At 46.2% G+C, this 23,791-nt stretch overlaps 1 protein-coding gene across 1 annotated transcript in view; it reads right to left on the reverse strand.

Annotated features, from left to right (window-relative positions):
- The window catches only part of Ccdc91 (coiled-coil domain containing 91), a 179,268-nt gene that overhangs the window by 111,482 nt on the left and 43,995 nt on the right, over positions 1 to 23,791 (reverse strand). The window contains exons 2-3 of the mRNA XM_045139554.1: positions 14,051 to 14,094; positions 12,067 to 12,145 (exon numbers count right to left, since the gene is read on the reverse strand). Of these exons, the coding sequence (XP_044995489.1) occupies positions 12,067 to 12,145; positions 14,051 to 14,080 (109 nt within the window). The 5' untranslated portion in view covers positions 14,081 to 14,094. The remainder of the gene's footprint in view (positions 1 to 12,066; positions 12,146 to 14,050; positions 14,095 to 23,791) is intronic.

Below are 23,791 nucleotides of genomic sequence, written 5' to 3' on the forward strand. Positions count from 1 at the left end.
GTGCTTTGCTCTAAGTTCTTCAGAAGGCTTCTGCTGTCGGCTGGCACATCAACTAGTGAACTTGTACTTCGAAGTGTTTCATGCTCGGGCAAAATTATTCTACGATTTTCAGGCACAAAGAGGTTGACTCCCAGGCGACTCCTGACTACATCAAAAGCCTTAAGGAAGGGAGGTGGAGGCAGGCATCAAGGGCCGCCCACAGCTCTGAGCCAGGGCACCGCTGCTCCACCCCAAGGAAGGAAGTGGGCATAATCTGGCAAAGGACTATTCAATGTATCACACGCCAGACTGGCAAGACTTCATCTTCTCGAGATGAAGACGAGAGTCTGAGAGCAGCAATCATTTTCTTCCCGGGAAAGCCAAACACATCCTGCATAGAGCTCTGCTCAGGGTTCAAGGATGCCATATTGAGTAACTTTATTAAAGAGGACACAGAGTTTCCCTACCAGGAAGTTACATTCCGGTTAGGAGAAATGTAAACAAATTGCCATAACATGTAACAGATGTGGGAAATTAAGTATCACAACAGAAGGAAAGGATTACATTCATCTTCATCTTTACTAAAAAAAAAAAAAGAAAAGAAAGAAAGAAAGAAAAGAAAACTTCATAAGGAAACTGATCCTAAGGAAGAGCTAAAAATCCTAAGGTAAAAGAGGGAGGAATTACTAAACCGTACCATCTCAGGCAAATGCAGGCATGCTCAATCTTCAGCAGAATATCACCACCCTGTGTGTCAATTACATATGCTACAGTGCCCTGTGTGCCTCTGCTATTACCTTTCAGCACATGAACGTGTGATAAAACGTGCAAGAGCGCGTCTGCAGACCGTGGGTGACACACTGCGCAGGTGTGCACATGCATGGAAGACAAGCCCCTTGCCAAGGTCACAAAGTCCGCAGTGGCGGGCACTTGGGCAGCCCGTACACGCCGTACTTTTGAGGCACAGGGAACACCACGGGGTGTGGCAGAGAGCACGGCAAGTGAGGTGCTGCGTGTATCTCAATGCAAAGCACTCAGGAAGAAGAGTCGAGAATGTGCAGAGGGCCCAGGCACCTCACTGCGCCAAATGAAGACTTTCAGTGATGTGCCTTGCTCCGCTGGGTGAGGTGGCTTTGTGGAGACATGAATGGGGAGAGGTGATTGATGATTTAGACATGCTCACTTACAGGTACTTACGGGACAAGGCAGGGAGAAGGGAGAGGGCGAGACAGAGACAAGAGAAGCTGGACAGAAGACAGGAGGGGAGGTGTGAGAGCCAGTGTGGACGAGAGCGGCTGGCTCGGCAGCAGAGAGCGATGCCAGTGAGGCCTGGGGATGGGAGCGCGTCCTGAGCCTCCGTCTCTTGGATTCCACCATAATGCTCATAAAGAGCTGGGTGTGGGCTGCAGAGATGGCTCAGTGGTTAAGGCGCTTGCCTGCAAAGCCAAAGGACCTTGGCTCGATTCCCCAGAACTCACGAAAGCCAGATGGCACAAGAGGGCGCATGCATCTGGAGTTTGTTAACAGGGCTGGAGGCCCTGGCACACCCATTCTCTCTTTCTCTCTCTCTCACCCTCCCTCTCTCATAAATAAATAAAAATAAAATATTTTTTTAAAAAAAAGAAAAACAGCTGGTGTGACCACATGTATGTGTGACCCCATTCAAGTGAGGGGGTGTGCCAACAGAAGAATGCCCAGGGCTCCTGAATGAGGCACAGGGAAAGGAAGGATGCAGATGAGCAACACGGAAGGGCACCCGTCTGCATACACACACATGCATATGACACTCCACACACAGGTAAACACGCATGCACACACACATGCACACACAAAATCATAGATACTGTCAGACTGAAAAATCAAGTTAAGGAAAACAGGGCGGGGAAGTTGACAGAACAGGGGCCTCAACTCAGCTGAACGATGTCAACGTCACGGAGAACGCAGGTGTCATGGACAAAGGAGGCCCTTCACAGCGAGCTGGGCAAGCACGGGACATGGGAGGAGGGAGGAGAGGACGAGGAAAGCCCAGGGGAGAAAGAGACATCTAAACTAGGTCTCGAGAGAGAGGTGCCAAGCGGGCTAGCAGGAAGGAAGCGGGAACAGAGCCTCCAGGGATGGGCAGGGGGACCCACGCCCTGTGGTCTCTGCAGCACTGGGCAGCCACCAAGACATCCAACACCACACTGGATGAAAAGTCCACCCGTCAGGTCCCCAAAGCCAGTGTCCTCGGGGTGCTACACACACGCTACAGGAGATGTTCTGTGCATCAGACCCAGTCGGAAGGAGATGCGAACAGAGCTGATACTTGACTAAACACACTGAACACATTGTGCGTCTTCAGCTAAAGTGAAATAACTGAACGAACCAGGGAGAGGTGATGTCAAGACCAAGCGCAGACAAGGAACATGTAACACACAAGAACTTACCATCTCGTCAAAACACAGGACCAGAGAAACCCTACCAAGGCCACCTTACCTGAGGCAGTGCCTACAGACGGCAGGCAGAGTCCCTGCGGCAACAAACTCATTTGTGCAACGCTGAGGGTTCAGTTACTGTGAGCAAGGTGAGCTTGTGCTGTAGACTTGTGAAAATATATCTGAACATGGGCGTTTTCAGTTTCAAAACATTTATTAATTTTAATCTCCAATTTACATGGTCTCACATAGAGAAGTGAATATCACTTACCAAACATGTAAACATACTCTAGAAAGTTAGGAGCTTGTGAAATATGGCTTGAATTAGTCTTAAGGAAAACTAGTAGCCTATCTATAAAAGCTGACTTCCTGTAACTCTTAGCAGGTAAGTAGAACATAATTATAAAATTAAAGTGCTAAAACAAAAAGCTGAAATTTCTCTAAATTATACATATATTAGGTGTACATGAACCTCAAAAATGCACATATAATTCTCAAGAGACACACAAAATTAGGTAGCAAGGACTATGTTACCTTAGTTTTTTTTTTGGTGGAGGGGTTCAAGGTAGGATCTCACTCTAGCCTAGGCTGACCTAGAATTCACTATGTAGTCTCAAGCAGCTAGCCTCAAACTCACAGCGATCCTCCTAGCTCAGGCTACTGAGTGCTGGGACTAAAGGTATACATACACCACCACACCCCACTTTCATTAGATTTTTTTATTACCCCCACAAAACAATATTGATGAGTATTCACAATAGGCAAAACAACGAACAGGGTTTTTTTTCTTTTTATATATTTTAATTTATTTATTTATTTTGTAGTTTCGAGGTAGGGTCTCACTCTAGCGCAGACTGACCTGCAACTCATACTGTAGTTCCAGGCTGGCCTTGAGCTCATAGTGATCCTCCTGCCTCTTCCTCCTAAGTGCCTAGATGTCCATCCAGAGATGAATAGATAATAAAGATGTGGTACATTTACACCATGGAGTTCTATTCAGCAGTAAAGAAAAATGAAATTATGAAATCTGTAGGGAAATGGGTGGATCTGGAAAGGATTATACTAACTGAGGTAACCCAGGCCCAGAAAGCCAAATGTCACATGGGTCCTAGCTACAAGCATATAGACTTGTGTGTGATCTTGAACCAAAAATCAGTAGCAGAGGCCCATAAGCTATAAAAAGACCATAAGAGAGGGAGGGAAAGGAAGGACTTTAGGGGATGGCATTGTACATATGTAAGTAGAACAGATTATAGAGAAGGGAAAGGCCTAAGTGAGGTCAGAGGAAGAGATTGTAAAAAGAAGAGGGGGGGAGGGTCAAACAAAATTCAAGATATTCTGAATAAGACATATGAAAATCTACTTTTTTGAATAATGGCACATCCATAAGCTATAGATTCTTACTGGAAAACTTTCAGTACCAGGGGCGGGATGCCTTCCCGTGACCACGGAGGTCCCTATTGCCTCCAAAACATCACAGGCTATTGTCAAGGCCCTGGGTTGCCCATGAGAGAGATGGTAAGACCCTATTGCTGAGGACTTCACATGCCTGAGCGACAAAGTCACTGAGAAATTAAGCTGGTACTGAGCAGAAAATCTTGCCCTGTAGCCCAGCCAACTGAAAGCTGGAAAAATTTGCACTATATGCAGCCTTATGGGAGACAGAAGTCATCAGTGGTGAAAACAATGAACGCCAGAAACCTCGAGTTTGGCCAGACAGGCGAAATGACTGAACGAGTCCAATAGTGGCATGTCTGCTCTGGGGGAAACCAACTGCTCTCTAATTGGACCAAAGGCCCACCCTATGGGAGGGAATACATGCCTGGTACTGAAAACCTAACCAAAAGCCTATGGCAAGGGAGGTCATGATCCTTAGGGGTAATAAAGCCTGCTCTTGTCTGGATAAATGCATATATTACTCTCATCAAAATGCCCTGAAAGCACTATACTTAATGTTCATACTCATATATTAATGGTACTCTCACTTCTGGTTAGAGAAGCTTCTCTTTTCAGATGGCGATGACCTCTGAGATGACCCAAAAGGCAACAAAGTGATGAGAAGAAGGGACAGAGGAGTGTCCAGAGCCAAAGGAAGGGTACCACTCCGTACATACAGCTGTCCGCACAGAATGTGGCCTCAATATCCAAGACCTCGCAGTGCCTGGCAATACCCACACGTAGTTGTCATCACAATAAAACAAAAAGATATGACAACGAATTAAAAGAGGGGAAAGTGCGTAACAGAGAACAGTTATAAGGGGAAAGCAGGGGAGGAGGGGGAAGGAAATACCATGGTTTATTGTCTGTAAGTATAAAAGTTGTCAATAAAAAATATATGTGTTAAAAAAAATCAGGTCAATTTATAGTCTCCAAATTTATAGTCAGAGACAGGTATAGTGGCGCACACCTTTAATCCCAGCACTGTGGAGGGCAGAGGTAGGAGGATCACCATGAGTTCGAGGCCACCCTGAGACTACACAGTGAATTCTAGATCAGCCTGAGCTAGAGTGAGACCCAAACTCAATAAACCAAACAAAAAAATTATAGTCAAATAATATGTTTCATCTTTTGATATTCTGGAGTCTACAAAAAACTTGATGAAAAAAAGAAAAACAGTTCTAATCCTTGGAATGAAATGACACAAACAACAGACAGGTACTAAAGGCTGTATCCCAGGTTCTCTCTCTTAGTGTTCCTCCAAAGGAGACCCGCAGGGCGGTGATGGGAATATCTTCCAAGCCACCTGGAAAGGGAACGATGGTGGCTTCAACTGGGCAGGGACTAGAGAGGTCAGAGAGAGAGAAAAGACCTTCGGGTGTGGCTAAGCTGAGAACCCCTGAATCTTGCTGGTGGGGAGGAAATGTGGAACTGAGAACGCCTGGAACTCACCAGTAGAGGGGTGTGGAATGGGCAACTGGAGGGGGGTCAGTGAAGAGATTAGAGGTTCTGTCAAGAAATCGTAACAGTGACAAAGGAGAAGAGAAGGGCACCGTGGCTTTGAGACCCTGAGATCCACAGAGGGAGAGAGGAAAGAAGTGCCTGGAAGCTCAAACTTGTGAACAGGAAGTGTGAGCTGACTGGAAACCCAATGACAGCCAGGGGGCTCCTCTGGAGAGAGCAAGTGTGAGCAGGGCACACAGGCCAGGCCTCTGGCTCAGATGGCCCTGGTACCTTCTAAGAGTTCCTGTCCTACGGGTCTCTCAACCCTCTGTCTCATTCTCTGAGAATTCCCACTGCAGGAAATTCAGTTTTTTCTCTCTACACCCAGGCTTCTAAGAGGTCCAGTACAAGACTTCCAGAAACCATGAAAAGGAGGAGGAGTTGGGGCAGGGAGGATCTTCTGCCCGTTTCGGGCCTGGGCCTGGTCTCTGACCCCACACCTGTGACTTCACGTCAGACTTGACAAGTAAAATATATACACCAGGAACTGGTTTCTCTTCAGGAGCAGAGTTCTCCGTGTTAAGACTCATTCTATGTGGAAAGCTTCACTTTGAGAACAAATGCAATTTATGACAGTAGATCTGCTGGACAGGAGACACAGCTAAATCCAGGTACTACGACTGACCCAAAGAAAGCAGTCCAGTTGCACACAGTGGAACCAAAAGATAAAATGTTGAGCCCAGAACTCAGGATCTGCTCGAATACTTCAGTATCACCCAGCTTGTCAATGTACAGGTTGGGTAGCTGCATGTGAGAAGCTGCCCACCTAGCCCAAGGCAAAGCCTGAACGTCTCACTTCACGGCCAGCTGTGTCCGGCTCTCAGCCACAGACAACCCTAACCTCCAAGGTCATCATGAATATCATTTTTAATTTCCTAGTGTATGCATTAATGAGGACATGGACTAATGCAAACTACTCAGAACTCACAAAAGACTAATACCTATACATACAGTAATCACTCATAGGTTTATGGAAGCCGTCTTAACTAGGATTTAAACAAACTGGGTCCAGAATAATAAAAAATGGTATATGATAACCTGGGAGGTGAGGGGAAAAAAAGTAACATCATAAAGGTATATGACCACCTTCCATTCCAATAATGTACATATACTACCATGGAATCTGGTGTGATGTTCTGATAACATAGATCTCATATGGACACAAACGAGACTAAAGTCTTTAAACATCATTCACAGGTATGTAAGTATGTAATGAGTCACTTTCCAATTTTACTTCAAATATAGATCAGACCAGCGGATTTGGTTAATGTTTATTATTACATGCAAACCACAGAATAATCTGAAGAAAAATATCGCAACAATTTTTCCTCAAACAAAAATGTGTGGACTCAGGTTCTGAGCTCTCATAGATGTGTAACAGAGTCTACTGGAAAAACAGGGTTATTAGCAAGGGGAGTAAGGGGATATTAATAAAATGACCGACTTCTTGCCCTGGGTTTTCCTGGCCAGGAGAATGGAGAATGGAAAGACTGAACCATGAAATCAAAAAGGCATCTGTCTTCCAGGTTTCTCTCTGCCAAAGTCTTAAGAAAAATGTTTGAACTTCCCTGTTGGCATTGTATGCAAATAGCTCCAGATGCAAAGTGAACCACATCTAAGTTCTCTGCTTCAACATCTGCTGGTCCAGTTCCCATTACTCCTTCTACAGGGCCGGCTTGTGACAGACAGTTTAGTCTGCCCTCTTTATAAGCTGTTTTGAAGGAGCTAATTTGGATTAAAGTATCTATCTGGACCACTTGTTTTTCCCTTTGATGGTCAATGCATTCTACTGTGGTCTGCGTGGTACTGCAAGGGACTTGGGAACATGATTGGAAAGGACAGTGCTCAAGGTTTCGCCTCCCACCTCGCCTTCGGGAGAGTTTACGTTTGCACGGCTACAGCAGAGTGAACAGCCCTTCCCCTCGGCAGCAGCGGCCCCCACACGGGCAGGACGGCACCCAAGGCCGTGCTCTCGGGCTCATCCGCTTTTTGGGCCGCTGCTATCAAGGACCCGAGGTGAACATGACCAAGAGGAACCTCTGCAATATCAACTACACAGTTCACAAAGCCTCTGTCCTCTGGGGGACAGCTTTCAGAGGTCGCCGATGAAAGGAGAAAAGTTCTTGGCACACGGAACCTAGGGTCTGACATACTGAATCCCCCAAATATGTGGCCAGTGAGTGAACCGCAAACAAACACTGGATTAATTTACATAAATTCATGAACTCAGAAACTCTAGGTCTGCTGCAATCAGAAATGTGATTTTAAAAAATGCATGCTGATACAAAACTAAGAGTAACAATTCTTAAAGAGCTGACCACAGGAGGTAAAGCTGTGTCTCTTTCCCAAGTGTGCAGGGGAGGTAAAGGCGGGCAGAAGTTGGGAAACAGGAAGTAGATGCAGGTCAGGGACACTCCTTGCTCCAGGATCTCCATATGCACGGTGATACACCCATGTGCATATCTGTACATCTGCAGAGGTGTATCATGGGCTGTCCGTTAATTTTAAAAAGCCTCAGCTATTAGTTCTCTAAAAAGGAGAATATTACACTCAAACACTACAAACCATACATTTTATAAGACTTTCAAAAACAATTAAGGTTTCTTTTTTTTAATATTTTCATTTATGTGAGAGAGGGAGACAGAGACAAAGTATGGGTGTGCGGGGGGCTCTAGCCACTGCAAATAAGCTCTAGGCTTATGCAACACTTTGAGGCTCTGGCTTTGCACGGGAACCAGGGAATCAAACCTGGGCATCAGGTTTCATAAGCAAGTACCTGTGACCATGGAGCTACCTCGCCAGTCCCTAAAATAGATTTTGTTGAAAATCTTATTCCTATGAGTAACTAGCTCAAAAACTTTATCATATTACCTGCCAAGCAAAGAAAGAAATGATTATTTCTAAGAAAAAAAAATAATAAAAGAGGTAGAACTATGTAGCACCCTTATTGCTGCTAGACCTGTAACACACTGAATTAAATGTCAGCTGACTCCTCTTGTTACCGGCTGTCCACCTGTAACACACTGAATTAATGTCAGCTGACTCCTCTTGTTACTGGCTGTCCACCTGTAACACACTGAATTTAATGTCAGCTGACTCCTCTTGTTACCGGCTGTCCACCTGTAACACACTGAATTTAATGTCAGCTGACTCCTCTTGTTACCGGCTGTCCACCTGTAACACACTGAATTAAATGTCAGCTGACTCCTATTGTTACCGGCTGTCCACCTGTAACACACTGAATTAAATGTCAGCTGACTCCTCTTGTTACCGGCTGTCCACCTGTAACACACTGAATTAATGTCAGCTGACTCCTCTTGTTACCGGCTGTCCACCTGTAACACACTGAATTAAATGTCAGCTGACTCCTCTTGTTACCGGCTGTCCACCTGTAACACACTGAATTAATGTCAGCTGACTCCTCTTGTTACCGGCTGTCCACCTGTAACACACTGAATTAAATGTCAGCTGACTCCTCTTGTTACCGGCTGTCCACCTGTAACACACTGAATTAAATGTCAGCTGACTCCTCTTGTTACCGGCTGTCCACCTGTAACACACTGAATTAATGTCAGCTGACTCCTCTTGTTACCGGCTGTCCACCTGTAACACACTGAATTAATGTCAGCTGACTCCTCTTGTTACCTGCTGTCCACCTGTAACACACTGAATTTAATGTCAGCTGACTCCTCTTGTTACCGGCTGTCCACCTGTAACACACTGAATTAAATGTCAGCTGACTCCTCTTGTTACCGGCTGTCCACCTGTAACACACTGAATTAAATGTCAGCTGACTCCTCTTGTTACCGGCTGTCCACCTGTAACACACTGAATTAAATGTCAGCTGACTCCTCTTGTTACCGGCTGTCCACCTGTAACACACTGAATTAATGTCAGCTGACTCCTCTTGTTACCGGCTGTCCACCTGTAACACACTGAATTAAATGTCAGCTGACTCCTCTTGTTACTGACTGTCGTACAGCAGAACCTGAGACGCGAGGAAGGAGACTAACAACGTAGCTGTTCTGCATTTCATTTAACCATCATTATTCCTAGGCAATATGTCTAAACTGAGGATAAGCAGGAAAGTTAGATTACCCATACAAAAAAAAAAGAAAGAAAGAGAAAAAATGAGCTTTTAGCAGTCTTTGGGAAATTATTGAAGAGTTCCAAGATAAATATATTTTAGCGTTATGATCTATATTATCATTAGGGATACTTCATTATCCCCACAGGATTGAAAAACTTCATGAGGAGAGAGCAAAAATGTCTCACCAAGCACAAAGAAACAGTTGCTGAACACTATCAATAGTGCAGAATGCCATGTGGGGCACCGAAAATTCAATCTCTGGCCGCTGAACTCAGGCTAAAATTGGCATGTGAAGATGTGTCGTACTGACCAAAAAGAACAATATTAACAAGAACAAGTAATCAACCATGCTCATAGTGTCATTACTAAATGTAGCCATATCGGGAGGACGGCAAGTCCTCATCAGCAGATGAGTGAACACTGGCACTAAACAGCAATCTCCAACACAGAGCATGACATGACGGAAACTAAGTACACCCACCACCAGGGCAAATAATCTATGTCTTTTACATAAATGAGCTATCTAATGACTCAAATTTATAGAGACAGAAAATACGCTAGTGGCTGCCAGGAACTAGGAGGAGAGGAAATGGGGCACGGTTGTTTAACAAGCATGAACGTTCCATTTTACAAGACATAGCACTGAGCTATACACTTCAAGTGATTACAGTGGTAAATTTTTATCGCAGTTTTCAAAAATATGAATTGCCCAAGCAAAGCACCAAGCAAGTGGTACAAAAATAACACCATAACGGCATGTCAGAGAAGCAACCAATGAGAGACAGAACAACGTCAGAAAGTTCTGCACCTTTTCTTGAGAGAAAAAGAAGACTGATGCGCTATGGGAACACACATTGTCCAGGAGACTGTACAGGTCGCAGGCTTCACACACGTGCCAGGAAGGTGAAGCTGTGCACAGAGATGAAATTCTCTCAGCAGAGGCAACACTTCTTCCTGGATAACGTTTACTGAAATAAAGTAACCCCCGTGCGCTTATGGAAAGTGAACGCAGAAAGACAAGAATGGCCATTTCATACTCACTCATCTTTCGTTCACGTTCTCAGGTTCCTGTGGTAACAGAGGTGTGACAGCATGTACCTTAGGTTGTGTAATGGGTCACCTTTGTTGTCAAGCTGACAATAATTTGCAATTATCTAGGAGACACAGCTCTGAGGCATTTCCAGAGAGAGTTGACTGAGGAGGGAAGACCTACCTACCCTACAGTCAAGTTCAGATGCGGAGAAGGAAGTTCACACCTGGAGGACAGGAGTCAGCCCTTGGCCAAGCGGAGAGTGCAGGTCCTTCTGCACGGTCAATGAAACAGGAAGTGCAACGTGGCATCAACTTTCAACCTACTGAAGCTACTTCCTCAAGAACCACTCTGACCTCGTGGGTTTCCCCCTAGCTTGTCAATCTCCCTGGCCTTGCTCCTGCCTTTGGCCCCAGGAACCACGGGTTCTCCAAGCGTCTGCCTAATCCCTGCACTGGGGAAGTCCACTCTCCCCTTGACCTCGCAGTCTCCTTTACCTCTCCTGTTTCCTAATATGGATATCCAAGCCAGTCCACTCAGCCCAGGCGCTCCAGGTCTGCTCTTCCCAAGCTCTCCTACAAACTTAACTGCCATCGTTAGTGGGAAAAGTTCCAAGGTGACAACTGCAGCCCTGTCCTTTCCCCTGGGCCAATGTGAGTCTCCCTGGGGAGACAGGAAGAAAAGTCCACTCACCCCAGACAGGTCTAATGCTTACCTATATCCCCAACGCTTCTCAATGACTTTACTACAAAGAAATTTCTAAAATTAAATGCTGGTGGGCATGATGAATTATTTTCATATATAAAATGGGGTCTTTAACAAACAAGACAATCTAAAAACAATTTTGGTACCTTCCTAAACAATGATAAATTGTTAAAGTGTAAATTATACTTTAATTCCATTTAAGGTTCCTAATATCGTTTTATAACCATGCCTTAAATAGTTCATCATCACAGACCATGTGAAGCAATTCAGTTTACTATTGTTGTTGAAAGAAAGAAAGAGAGAGAGAGAGAGAGAGGGAGAGGGAGGGAGGGAGGGAGGGAGGGAGGGAGGGAGGGAGGGAGGGAGGGAGAGAGAGAGAGAGAGAGGAAGGAAGGAAGGAAGGAAGGAAGGAAGGAAGGAAGGAAGACAGACAGAGATTCAGAGCTGGAAAAACAACTCAGTGGTTAAAAGAGCTTTCTGCACAAGTATAAGGGCAAGTGAGTTGCTGAGACCACTGGGGTCAATGCCCCAAAACGCACATGAACACCTGGGTGTGTCCATGCACATCTGCAATCCCAGGCCTGTGGAGAGCGGAGTCCTGAGAACCACCTCACCAGGCTCCAAAGCTGCAGAGCCAGTGAAGAGTGCTCTGTGTCAAGGGCAGAGGTAGAGAAATGAGAGCCTACCTCCACACGCACACATGGGAACCCGCCTCCGCATGCACACGCGTGCGTGCACTGTACACACACGTCACAATCTGACTTACGACACACATGCGCGCACACACACGACCACATTCAGAATCATTGTGGAGCATTGCAGAGGCCAAATGAAAAGTGAGAAACAGGCTACAATGAAGGCAAGAAATGTTCAGTGTGGGGGAAGCTCCCAGCGATGCTACGCAGTACCTGTGGGAAAGGCGGCCCAAGGAACGGCGGGAGACGTTGTTTGGGTTCCACCATCTCCACCATCGAAAGTCTCTGCAGCCTGGAAAACAAGGGCAGGTTATCTAAGACAGCATGAAACGCAGAAATTCTACACATGACCGCACACACGCTCCACCTGTGTGGCACGCTACTCACTTTCAGCCTCTCCCAAAAGCCCACCCTGCGTTCACTGCATGGCGGTACCCTGCTGCCCTGCCCAGCCACGGAGTCAGACCCCACCGCCCTCACGGGAATGCTGTCCTTCTCGGCCTCAACAACTCCATGGCAATGATTATCTCACAGATCCCGCGTCACGTTCACTTGTGAAATTCAGAATCAAGTGTTCTGACTCACCTCAAGGTTTAGCCATTTGTGCCAGAAAACTGCGTTTCTTTAAAAATGTAGAAACCAAATCTTTTTGTTAATCAGCACAACCTATACACATACCAACCTATAGAAGAAGGATTCCTCAGTCTACCCTCTTGAACTGTCCACTATCTGGACTTAGTGGCAGTGACTGGAGGCTGAGCTCATGGTAAGAGTGCTCTGTCTCACGTGAGTGGGTCACGGTGACGTTACTGCTCAAACTTAGCACCAAGCTTTCAATTTGGGTTTTACAAACTGTAGTGTTAGGCAAGGAGGAAACAAAGGGGGCTCTGTCACGGGAACAAAATCGGGTGCAGGGTGGGGGCCACCCCTCACTAGCATAAGACATGATCGTATTTTATTTGCCCAAGGACAAGACCTTCCATATTCTGCAGCTGAGAATGAAGAGACCCCACAACACAGCCATGTAGGCACCAGGGCACAAGGAAAGACAGAGGGGAAGGCGAACTGCGCCTGCCCGTGAGGAGCACTACTGACTACGGTTTCCCACGTATGTAGGATGTTGTAGAAGGGATGTAAATACATGAAATGACACCAGACACGGTCTTCAAATAACTCACAACTTCCAAATGGTAAATGAAACTGGGTGATACCCGTCTGAAACATGTGCTTCCCTAAAAATGGAGGGGGTTTCACAAAATTTTACATGCTGCATTTCAATAACATAAGTAAGACTCGATCCACTCGCAGAAACCACAAAATACGAAACAAAATTCGGGAAGCTTACAAATGTGCAAAATAAAAAGTGATTCGGCATCAAGCAAGAACACTAGTGTCCACATAGAGAATGCCTCCACGCTCGCTCACAGGAAAGGGAAACTGAACAGAAAACAGCCTGCCTGGGATCATTCACGCTGGTCTTTCATGAAATAACACCACTCTTCTCCCATTATTCTTGTTATTCATACTCCCTATGTCTTCCAATTCCCTTTCTACCAAATCCATACTACGTGAAAATAAATGAGGAAGGAAAGAAAACATGTGCCCTCCCTCTCACGTGGTCAGAGCAGGACTGGGCACAGGCACTTGGGCTCCGGGTCGCAGACTTTCCTGCAAGACTACACAGGCTCCTGAAAAGCATTGCATGATATAAAATATCTCAGCAAAATGAACACACACTGAAAAGGATTAAGGGGAAATCACTACTCTTTCAGCTAGCAATTTCCACTTACAAAACCTGAGAATCCTCCAGTAACAAACACACTAGTCAGCTTCGTAAATGCCAGAAGCCCGAGAGCTTCACACGGAAAACCAGCTCTCTCCAGGGGTGAGCACGTGCCTGCGTGGCGGGACCTTTAAACCTCTCCCTCACCTCACAAGCGAGCCCTAGAGACAAGCCCCCGGCTTGCTCCATGGTCTGCGGATGGTCTCTGGAAGCTCTTATTTAGTAACTGCTCAACTTCAACCATGCCTATGGGCAAGGCCAATGTTGCAGTAGTGATCAGTTTCCACTACCACAGCGATGACACTTGGGAACTCTTTAATTTCGCTCTCACTGAAAGTGATGGAGAACGCAGCTGCCAAGTGACCCCTCGCACTATGGTCATAGGAAGTCAGAACAAACCCAGATGGGGCCTACCTCAAATCCACCGAATTCGTCGTCCTCCATGGCCTCAGCAGCACCTGAAAAACACAGAAGACACTGAAACCAACCCCCACCGTCCCGGCCCTAAAAACGGCGCTCCAATCTTCACGCACACGCTTTGCTTCGTAAATTAAAGCCATTCCATTTGGGCTAAGGAAGGTGTTCTAACTACATATACACTTTCATCACCAAAAAGAAACTGGCCACTGCCTTTGGCTTTGTGGCAAAATTAGCAATTTCTGTAACTTTCTCAGCAACTATGTGTTTTGCCATTTTTTGCTGAGACACCAGGAGTGGAAAAATATTCTTTTACATTTTAATTTGCCTTTCCCAAATTGGCGCTGGGGCTCAATTCAATAATGCTTCCTGCTTTTCGCATCTATTCCTCAGTCGCCTGGCAGCCATCAGCCCAGACTCCGGCTGAGAACAGAACTGTGGTGAGTTTTTTGGAAATCTGTCCCCACCACAAAGGTTCTTCCCTCGGTTTCATGGCCGGGCTGATTTAGATTTTCAAAATTGATCAGCATTTTTGAGCTGTGGCCACGACTTTTGGAACGTTTTGATATGTGTATTTTTAGCTAAAACTGCTCTGCACTTTTGGAACAAATGTGGAGCAAGTTACGAGGCTGATCAAGACAAATCAAGTCACGCATTCACGGGAGGCAGAGGAGGAGGGAAACGCAGGCGAAAATCCAGAATCCTTGCTTGTTCCCCACAGAAGAAGCAAGGCGGCTATGTGGCTCTCCTCTGCCCTAAGTGTATATTACAAACACAGAGAAAGAACTGACCATCAGTCCCTAGCTTCCAAACTGAAGAGGAAGCTTAAAGTAACAAGCTGTAAAAAGAACTAAGGAAGACCTGAAGAGATAAAGGGAGTAAGGCAGGAGAGGGTCAAATGGAAGGTAAGATCATTTTCTCATCCGGTGATTTAAAACTTCCAGCCTTGAATACTCTGGTCCACAAGGTTGTACGCAATCTCATTTTGTATTTGTCAAAAGTGCACACAACCAAATATTCATTATAGTCTCCTTGCCTCAGAACAAAAGAACCTGACCCGAGGACAGATGCCCTTCCAGGTCTTAAGGACAGTGGCAAAGGCCAGCCACGTGCTCAGCTAGGCCACGGGCCTTTCCACTGCCCTCTGCCCGAGTCTCCCCAGCAGCGTGTTCCACAAACAAAAGCCTAAAGAAGGTCTCCATGGAGAAAAAGAAGAGCGTGTACAACGCTGGGCTCCGGAGCTGTTTATCACTCACAGCAAGTTTATTTTCACACACACTCAGACACAACAACCGACGTACATAGACAGGAATCCGTGGTTTTAAAAGTCACCAAGTTAACCAATATGCTCACGGTACAGTCACCATTTACTCACAACTTAAAATGCTATTGACATTTGTCAAGAAATGTATTTCTCCAGAAATTACAGTTAAGCAAGCCATCCATACACAGCACATACAAAATAGAATCCAGACTTTCTGGTACTGTTTGAAAAGGAATTCACATTTCGTGTTGAAAGTGAACAGAATCTGTGCGTGATTACATTTTTATGGAGAAACTGCAGGAGAACGATATGGATCCTGAGAATTAAGCAAGGCAACCGGTAAGCACCAAGTTTCTCTTCCACATGTACCCAACAAGTCTCAAGAGACAATTAAAAAATATTTTTAGCATCTGCAGCTGCCCAAGATGGTTTCAAAAGAATGGAATCTTCAGAGTAATGCTCCTATGCTTTTTCACATGTCATGTCCCAACAAATTGGGTGGAAGGTGCCAGAAATGTGAAAACACAAATACCACTACCTAACAGTCCTCTTGGTTTGTATGCCTGTGGCCACGAGTCAAAGCCCTAAGCTATGACTCCGTGGTCATGTCCGCCGGTACCTGGAGGATCCCAGAAGCTCACAGACTACACGAGACAGGTGGCCCCTTCCTCACTGCCAATAAAATTAATGCATTTTATTTTAAAAAAATGTGTTCTGAGTGCCTGGAGATATAGTGTTAGAGAAATATTATTTTTAATGCAAGTCTTTCTGTAAATGCTACAAGTCTATTTTCTTCTATTTCTATGAGTGTGAGGAAAGACAGTATCATCAATCTGTAAAAATCAATTTTATACAATACAAAAATGAAACGAGCTTTTAAAAGGGAATATTACAAGTAAGGACATCTCCATGCAATTGGCTATCCCAATACATAGAAAACATTATTGTATGTAAAATTAACCCTGCCCACATTCTGGAACATTTCTGGAATTTGGCGCTATGGCAAATTAAAATGCATCTATTACCAGAATGTACGGACACCACGGAATTGGTGCCACCTAAGTCACAAGGTGACGAGACCGGCCCCAAGTGAAGGTCGTGTGGGTCACAGCGGGAGAGCTCTGTCCCACATGTTGAGCGGCCCATGCAGGCAGCTGGCATGAGTCTTCTTCAGAGCTAAACTCAGTCTCTCTGCTGCCCGGTTGCTTTCATTGTCCACTCTGCCATCTTCAGCTTCCTGGGCTGCCGCTCATCTGAAAGGAAAGCGCTGAGCAAGAGAAGCACGCCGCAGAGTGAAGCGCACGCGAGGGGCGTAGCAGGCAGATGGCGGTCGAGGTCATCAAGAAGCCCGTGTCGGTGGAGGGGAGTCGGGGGGAGAAAGCACACATGCACAAGGATGACACCAGAACATACTGAAAGGAGACACCTGTCCATTTGGAAGCATCAGGGAAGGCTTCTGCGACAGGCTGAAAGGATCAGACAGACGTTTCTAAAAACTATTTAACTTGTTCATTTGACAGAGAAAGAGAAAGAGAGAGAGAGAGAGAGAGAGAGAGAGAGAGAGAGAATGGGCGCACCAGGGCCTCCAGCCACTGCAAACGAACTCCAGACACGTGCGCCCCTTGTGCAGCTGGCTAATGTGGGTCCTGGAGAATCGAACCTAGGTCCTCTGGCTTTGCAGGCAAATGCCTTAACTGCCAAGCCATCCCTCCAGCCCTAGGACAGACATTTTAAGGAGCACATTTGAGCAGGCCTGTTCTAAAATCTCCTCCCAAAAGCCTTCTTCTAAGACAACAAAAGGATTGCTGTTGGCTCCTGAATAAAGATAAGGTAAAAAATAAAAATTAGACTGGAGAGATGGCTTACCACTTAAAGCATTTGCCTATGAAGCCTAATAACCCAGGTTTGGTTCCCCACTACCCATGTAAGCTAGACGCACAAGGTGGCACATGAGTCTGGAGTTCATTTGCAGTGACTAGAGGCCCTGGCATGCCCATTCTTTTTTCCTCTATCTATCTGCCCCTCTCTCAAATAAATAAATATGTTCCTTAAATTCTTTAAAATAAAATAAAAGTCAAGGTGACATGACATGAGAAAACTACAAAAAAAATCTAAAAGCAAGGCAAGGGATATGAATCAAACTGTCAGAGGGCAAAAGGAAAGTCAATCAAATTTAAACCCCAGAACTCTAGCAGGCTCAGTGATGGGCAGCACTGGGTAAAGGCGGGATTCAAACTAGAAGACACAGCTAGACCCGTATCTTCCCAGAATCCATACAACTGGTCACATGATAGCTCCTTGCCCACAAGGAAGATGGAGCAAAATGGAGGTCTCTACATGGACAATACCGGCCTGGGTGGATGAAGTCGGAGAGCCCACAAGGGTTGGGACCAACAATCTGAATCTCTGCTCTCCGTCCACAGTGGAAACACGGAGTGGTCCCAGGCTGAAGCTTCCAGGAGCTCAGAAGGTCCTCCTCTGGCGATGACTCACTCGGGGAGCACTCCCGTGACCAATGCACCAGTGTGCGGCAGGTCTCTGCTTCAACACCGATTTCAGATCCGGGCCAAGATAGTACAAAGGATGAAAGAAAGAACTACGCAGTCAGGTGACCTGCATTCAAATTTCAGGTCTCACGCTCACTGCGCACATCACTTAAACATTAAGTGACTCAGTTTCCTTCATTGCCCACAGGGATAACAACTATCACAGCCCACTTCTGATATCATTGATGAGTGGAGAGTAAGGTCACAAGCAAAGGAAACACTGAGAGGAGGAGCTGCCACATTCAAGCACTCTGAACAGGCACCAACGACACCAAAGACAGGGAGAAACACGGAGACGAACCAACAGCCACAGCTGTAAGAGGAAGGTGGAAGAAATGGCACCTAAGCAAGAGCAGGTCTTAAAAATGCAATCAGAACCGCGAGCCTCCAGCATTCAGCCCCCAGTGGCAGCGCAGCCAGCAGAGCGGATCAGAGGTGCAGCTGCACAGCACAACACAGGGGGTACCGAGGCGGGAACAAAGCATTGGCGAGATTCGAAGCCACCCCAAGGGTAACAATTATGAAATTTGCAGGGAAGTGGATGGATCTGGAAAGGATTATACTAAGTGAGGTAACCCAGGCCCAGAAAGCCAAACATCACATGTTCTCTCTCATATGTGGATCCAGGCTACAAATGTATAGACTTGTGTGTGATCTGGAACCAAAACTCAGTAGCAGAGGCCCATAAGATGAAAAAAGGCTGTAAGGGAAGAAGGAGAGGGAAGGTCTTAAGAGGATGGTATTGTCTATATGTAAGTAGAAGAATAGATTACAGGGAGGGAAAGGTCTAAGGGAGGTCAGGGGAAGAGAGTGTAAAAAAGAAAGGTGGGGGAGAGGGTCAATCAAAATTCAAGATATTCTGAATAAGACATATGACAATCTACTTTCTTAAATAATGGCACATCCAGAAACCATAGATTGTTACTAGAAAAATTTCAATGCCTGGGATGGGATACCTTCCAGTGAGTTGTTGGCCAGGGAGGTCCCTGTTGCCTCCAAAATATTATAGGCTGTTGCCAAGGCCCTTGGTTTCCCATGAGAAAAAGATGGTAAGACCTGAGTGGCAAAGTCGCTGAGAAATCAAGTTGGTGCTGAGCAGAAAAACCTTCTCCCTGTAGCCCGGCCAACTGAAATCCAGGAAAAGCTGCACCGCATGCAGCCCTATAGGAGACAGAAGTCATCAGCAGTGAAAGCAGTGGACACTAGAAACCTCAAGTTTAGCCAGACAGGCCAAATGACTGAACAGGTGCAATAGTGGCATGTCTGCTCTGGGAAAAAACAACTGCTCTCTAATTGGATTGAAGCCCCACTCTATGGGAGGGAATACATGCCTGGTACTGAAAACCTAATCAAAAGCCTATGGCAAGGGAGGTCATGAGCCTTAGGCTTGTATAAAGCCTGCTCTTGTCTGGATAAATGCATATATTACTCTCACCAAATTGTCCTGAATCACTATATTTAATGTTCATACTCATATATTAATGTTACCCTCACTTCTGGTTAGAGAAGCTTCTCTTTTCAGATGGCAATGACCACTGGGATGACCCAAAAGGTAACATAGTGCTGAGAACAAGGGATGGAGGAGCATCCTGCACTGAAACATCTCACACCTTCCAAGGCTCAGGGTCCATTGCAGAAGAGGTGGTGGAAAGAATGTAAGAGCCAAAGGAAGGGTATCACTCCTTACATACACCTTTCCAGACAGAATTTGGCCTCAAATCCAAGACCTCGCAGTGCCTAGCAATACCCACACAAGACCCTCATAATAGGAGAAAAAGATGATGACATTAAATTAAAAGAGAGACTAATGGAGAGAGGGAGGGGAAATGATGCAGAGCAGAGTTATGAAAAGGAAAGTGGGGAGGGGAGAGAAAGTCCATGATTTGCTGTCTGTAAGTATAGAAGTTCTCAATAAAAATATATTTTTTTAAAAAAGCAATGCAAATGATGTCCTCAGAGAGCTGAGAAGAGAGTGAAAACAGGACAGGGTGTCCTCAGTTGTTGAGGGAGGAGAGGGCAAGGGAGGGGAAGACAACTCTGAGGTCTTGGAAATAAAAATTATGATTGCAAAAAATGAAAAACGGTAGGATGGAAAACTCCCTTAAGTAGAAAAAAGAAAAAAATGAAAACTGAGTGAAATGCTAGAAAAGTAGAGCCATAACTAATCATTAGGAATTGTAGAAAGAGAGACCATAAAAAACTCTGAAGTCACAAAAAAAATGATTCAAGAAAACTTTCTAAAGTGGAAGTAGGGCTGGAGAGATGGCTTAGCGGTTAAGCGCTTGCCTGTGAAGCCTAAGGACCCCGGTTCGAGGCTCGGTTCCCCAGGTCCCACGTTAGCCAGATGCACAAGGGGGCGCACGCGTCTGGAGTTCGTTTGCAGAGGCTGGAGGCCCTGGCGCACCCATTCTCTCTCTCTCCCTCTATCTGTCTTTCTCTCTGTGTCTGTCGCTCTCAAATAAATAAATAAAATGTTTTTTAAAAAAAAAAAATAAAGTGGAAGTAAAACCATGTTGAGGCACAACAGAGACGCAGCGAAAAGGCAAAAGCTCTGGGACAGGAGACAGGCTTCAGGGGAAGGTCCAGGAAGACAACAGACCAGATCTCAGAGTGGCTTAGCAGAAAGGGGACATGTCATGGGGTGACGCTTCCCACACTCAGATGGAAAATGACTGACAACAGAATTCTGCCATCAGCCAAACCAGCAAATAAAGTCATAGACACCTGTAAGTTCTTAAAGGTCTGCAAGTTCTCCAACACCCTTGCTTAAACATCTCTTATGGGGCTGGAGAGATTGCTTAGTGCTTAAGGCACTTGCCTGCAAAGCCAAAGGACCCAGGTTCAATTCTCCAGGACCCATGTAAGCCAGATGCCCAAGGTGGCACATGCATCTGGAGTTTGTTTGCAGTGGCTAGAGGCCCTCGAGTGCCCATTCTCTTTCTTTGTCTGTCTGTCTGTCTGTCTCTTTCTCTCTCTCTCTCTCTCTCTCTCTCTCTCTCTCTCTCTCTCTCTCTCTGTCTCTCACCCTCAAATAAATAAAAATTAATCTTTTAAAAAACTCTCTTGTGATGCTGGGCATGTAGCTCAGTAGTGCACAGGCCCTGGATTCTAGGTTAAAAACCCAGTACCACAAAGAAGGTCTTAAGTAGATATATGTCTGTAAACTAAGGCAACCAGAGAGGAAAGACGAGAAGAGATTTGGCAGAGGTCCAGCTCCAGTCACAAGCAGGGGAGGACTTCAGCGAACACAGGAAGTGCAGCTCGCAGACTCCCTCCTGGCCAGAATAAAGACGGCGCAGTGCAGCCCAGGGAGCTCCCGGGACGTGGGCCGGACAGGTGCAGACGTGGCCAGGGACAATGCCAGGGGCCACCTCGGCTTCTTACCGTCACAGATCCCCATAATTTTACACACTGCGGGTAAAGTTTGGGGTTGATTAGTGAGTTTAGAACCAACATATTGAAAACAGAGAAACCAATATGCTAGACAGGAAAAGTAAACATTACATACTACATTTTTAATCTGTGAATGGTATTTATGGAGTCAGCATAATGTAAACAGTAACTAATTACACCCAAAATTATAATGTGACCGTATAAAGACTGTAAGAGAAAGAAGATAACGTGTGGGGCAGAGGGGTGGGAAACAGCTTACAGCCCTGCTTTCATACAGAACGCTGAGGGGTCTGCAGCTGCAAAACCAGGAGGAAGAACACGCTTGGCCCAACGGCTCACCCCAAGTAGGGAGGGTGGACATGGGCACGGGGTGGAAGACCAGCATGGTACAAGCCCATCGACCTAGTAGAACTGCCACCAAAACAGTCCACCAAAGTCAAGGAAGGTCTTTCTTTAAGAAACTACTAAAGAAAGCCAACATGTTTTCAAATTGCATTGTAGAACTGGAGAGATGCCTTAGAGGTGAAGGCACTTGCCTGCAAAGCCTAAGGACTCAGGCTCAGTTCCCCAGGACCCACGTGAGCTAGACACACAAGATGGCACATGCATCTGGAGTTCATTTGCAATGTCTGGAGGCCATGGAGTGCCCATCTCTCTCTATCTGCCTCTTCCTCTCTCTCTCTCTCTTCCTTCCTGTCTCTAAAATAAATAATAAATAAATAAAGCATTGTACCAGTAAGTAATTGGAAGTTTTAGGTTACTCCAGTACGTTCTCCCATGTTACAAGTACTTAATAAAATGTTGCTGGTTGTGGTGGCGCCCGTCAGTAGGATATTGCTGAAGAGGCAGAGGCAGGAGGATCAGGAGTTCAATCAGAGAGCCAGAGGCTCAGAGGCCCCCAACACCTCAGCACTGAAGCAGACCAAAAATGAACCCAACATGGCTCAGGGAAATTTTGCGGAAGAGGGGGAAGAAAGAATGTCAGAGTCTCATGTTGGGTCATGATATGCAGAGACATTTATCGTACCAATAACTGTGGGCTAACTCCACAATGCCCCACCCATTTACATCAACAAGGAGGGGCCATTGGGAGGGGGTAGGTCATGGATACCAAACTGCCTATATTTGCTGAAAAGAAAACTAATAAATTAAAAAAATAAAAATAAAATAAATAAAATGCTCTCTCAACACACCGTGCTACAAAAAGCAAACTAGACAGCAATGAAAGTTTCACAGAAAAAGACCCCAGATAAATGTCTGTGAAGAAAGACATCCAGACTACTCAAAAATCACAAAGTACCTACTGGTTCACGGTGTCCTCGGAGCTCTAAAACCACACAGCTAATAATCACAATCACTGTCCCAGTGAAAATGTTTCTGGCCATGAGTCCTAGAAGCCAGGCAAGCTGGAGTCACTGATGTTGTTTCTGAGCCCTCGTGACAAACACGTGAAAGGGAAGAAACATAACAAGGAAAATTCACAGCAAAGCATGCATGTACACACACACACACACACACACACACACACACCTTTTAAACGAAACATCCAGGAAGACTGAGGCAGCGCCAACTCTAATCGTGCAAGATCAGACTGTCAGGCCTCTCTTCATGGAAAGCGTCTGTGGGCCACCCTGAGCACTCCATGGGAAACCTGGAGGGAGTGCTGGCTGAACAAGGGTGAGAACCTGAGTCACACGGGAAACCGGACACGGCAGCATGAGCGTGTGTACCCACTCACAGCTGAGGAGCATGGAAGTGCAGACAGGGAACCTCCCAAACTTACAGGCCGGCTGGCCTGGCAAGCAGGGCAGTGAAGAGGAGGAGCGACGCTGCCTCAAAGCGAGATGGAGGGCAAGGACTGACACCCGGAGCTGTCCTCTAACCTGCACATGTTCGCCGAGGCGCAGGCGGGCCGGCACTCTTACGCATGCAGGGCGGGCACACCCACCCCACACACACGTGCACACATGCACGCACGCACGGCCCCGCACAGTGAAGAGAACCGCAGCTGTTCTTTCCTCCTGCTGCTCTCATGGCTTCCTCGCAATCATGCTCACATGCCCTCCGCTGAACTGCCCACCCCGTCACAATGACGGTTCTTGTCTTTACGATGGGTTGTCGGCCCCCAGTCACAGCGGTCCTGGGATGTATGCGGCCCATGTGCCGCATGCTAGCTGGCTACTGAAGTCCCATGCAGCCCTTTCCTTAGATGCACTCTCTAGCTGGCCTCAGGCACTCTTTTGCACTCATTTGTGAACATAAACTATAGGATCTCCAGTTTCTCAATGTGTCCCCGAGTTCCAGGTTGACATGCCCAACAGATAGCCATCACCTCCAGTTCCCACTGAACTCAAGATCTCCCACAATCCTTCAGGACGCACTTCCCCGGGGCGCCTCAGCACAGTGGTCAGTACTGTAAGCAGCACTGTTAGGACACAGGCAATGGAAACAGAATCCTCGAGCCGCCTCTGCCTCCTCCTCTCTTGCTGCACATAAGATCAGTTCCCAGATCTACTTCCTCTGTGCCTCAAGATC

Source organism: Jaculus jaculus, chromosome 22, assembly GCF_020740685.1.
Source record: "Jaculus jaculus isolate mJacJac1 chromosome 22, mJacJac1.mat.Y.cur, whole genome shotgun sequence".
In the NCBI taxonomy this organism is placed as follows: Eukaryota; Metazoa; Chordata; class Mammalia; order Rodentia; family Dipodidae; genus Jaculus; species Jaculus jaculus.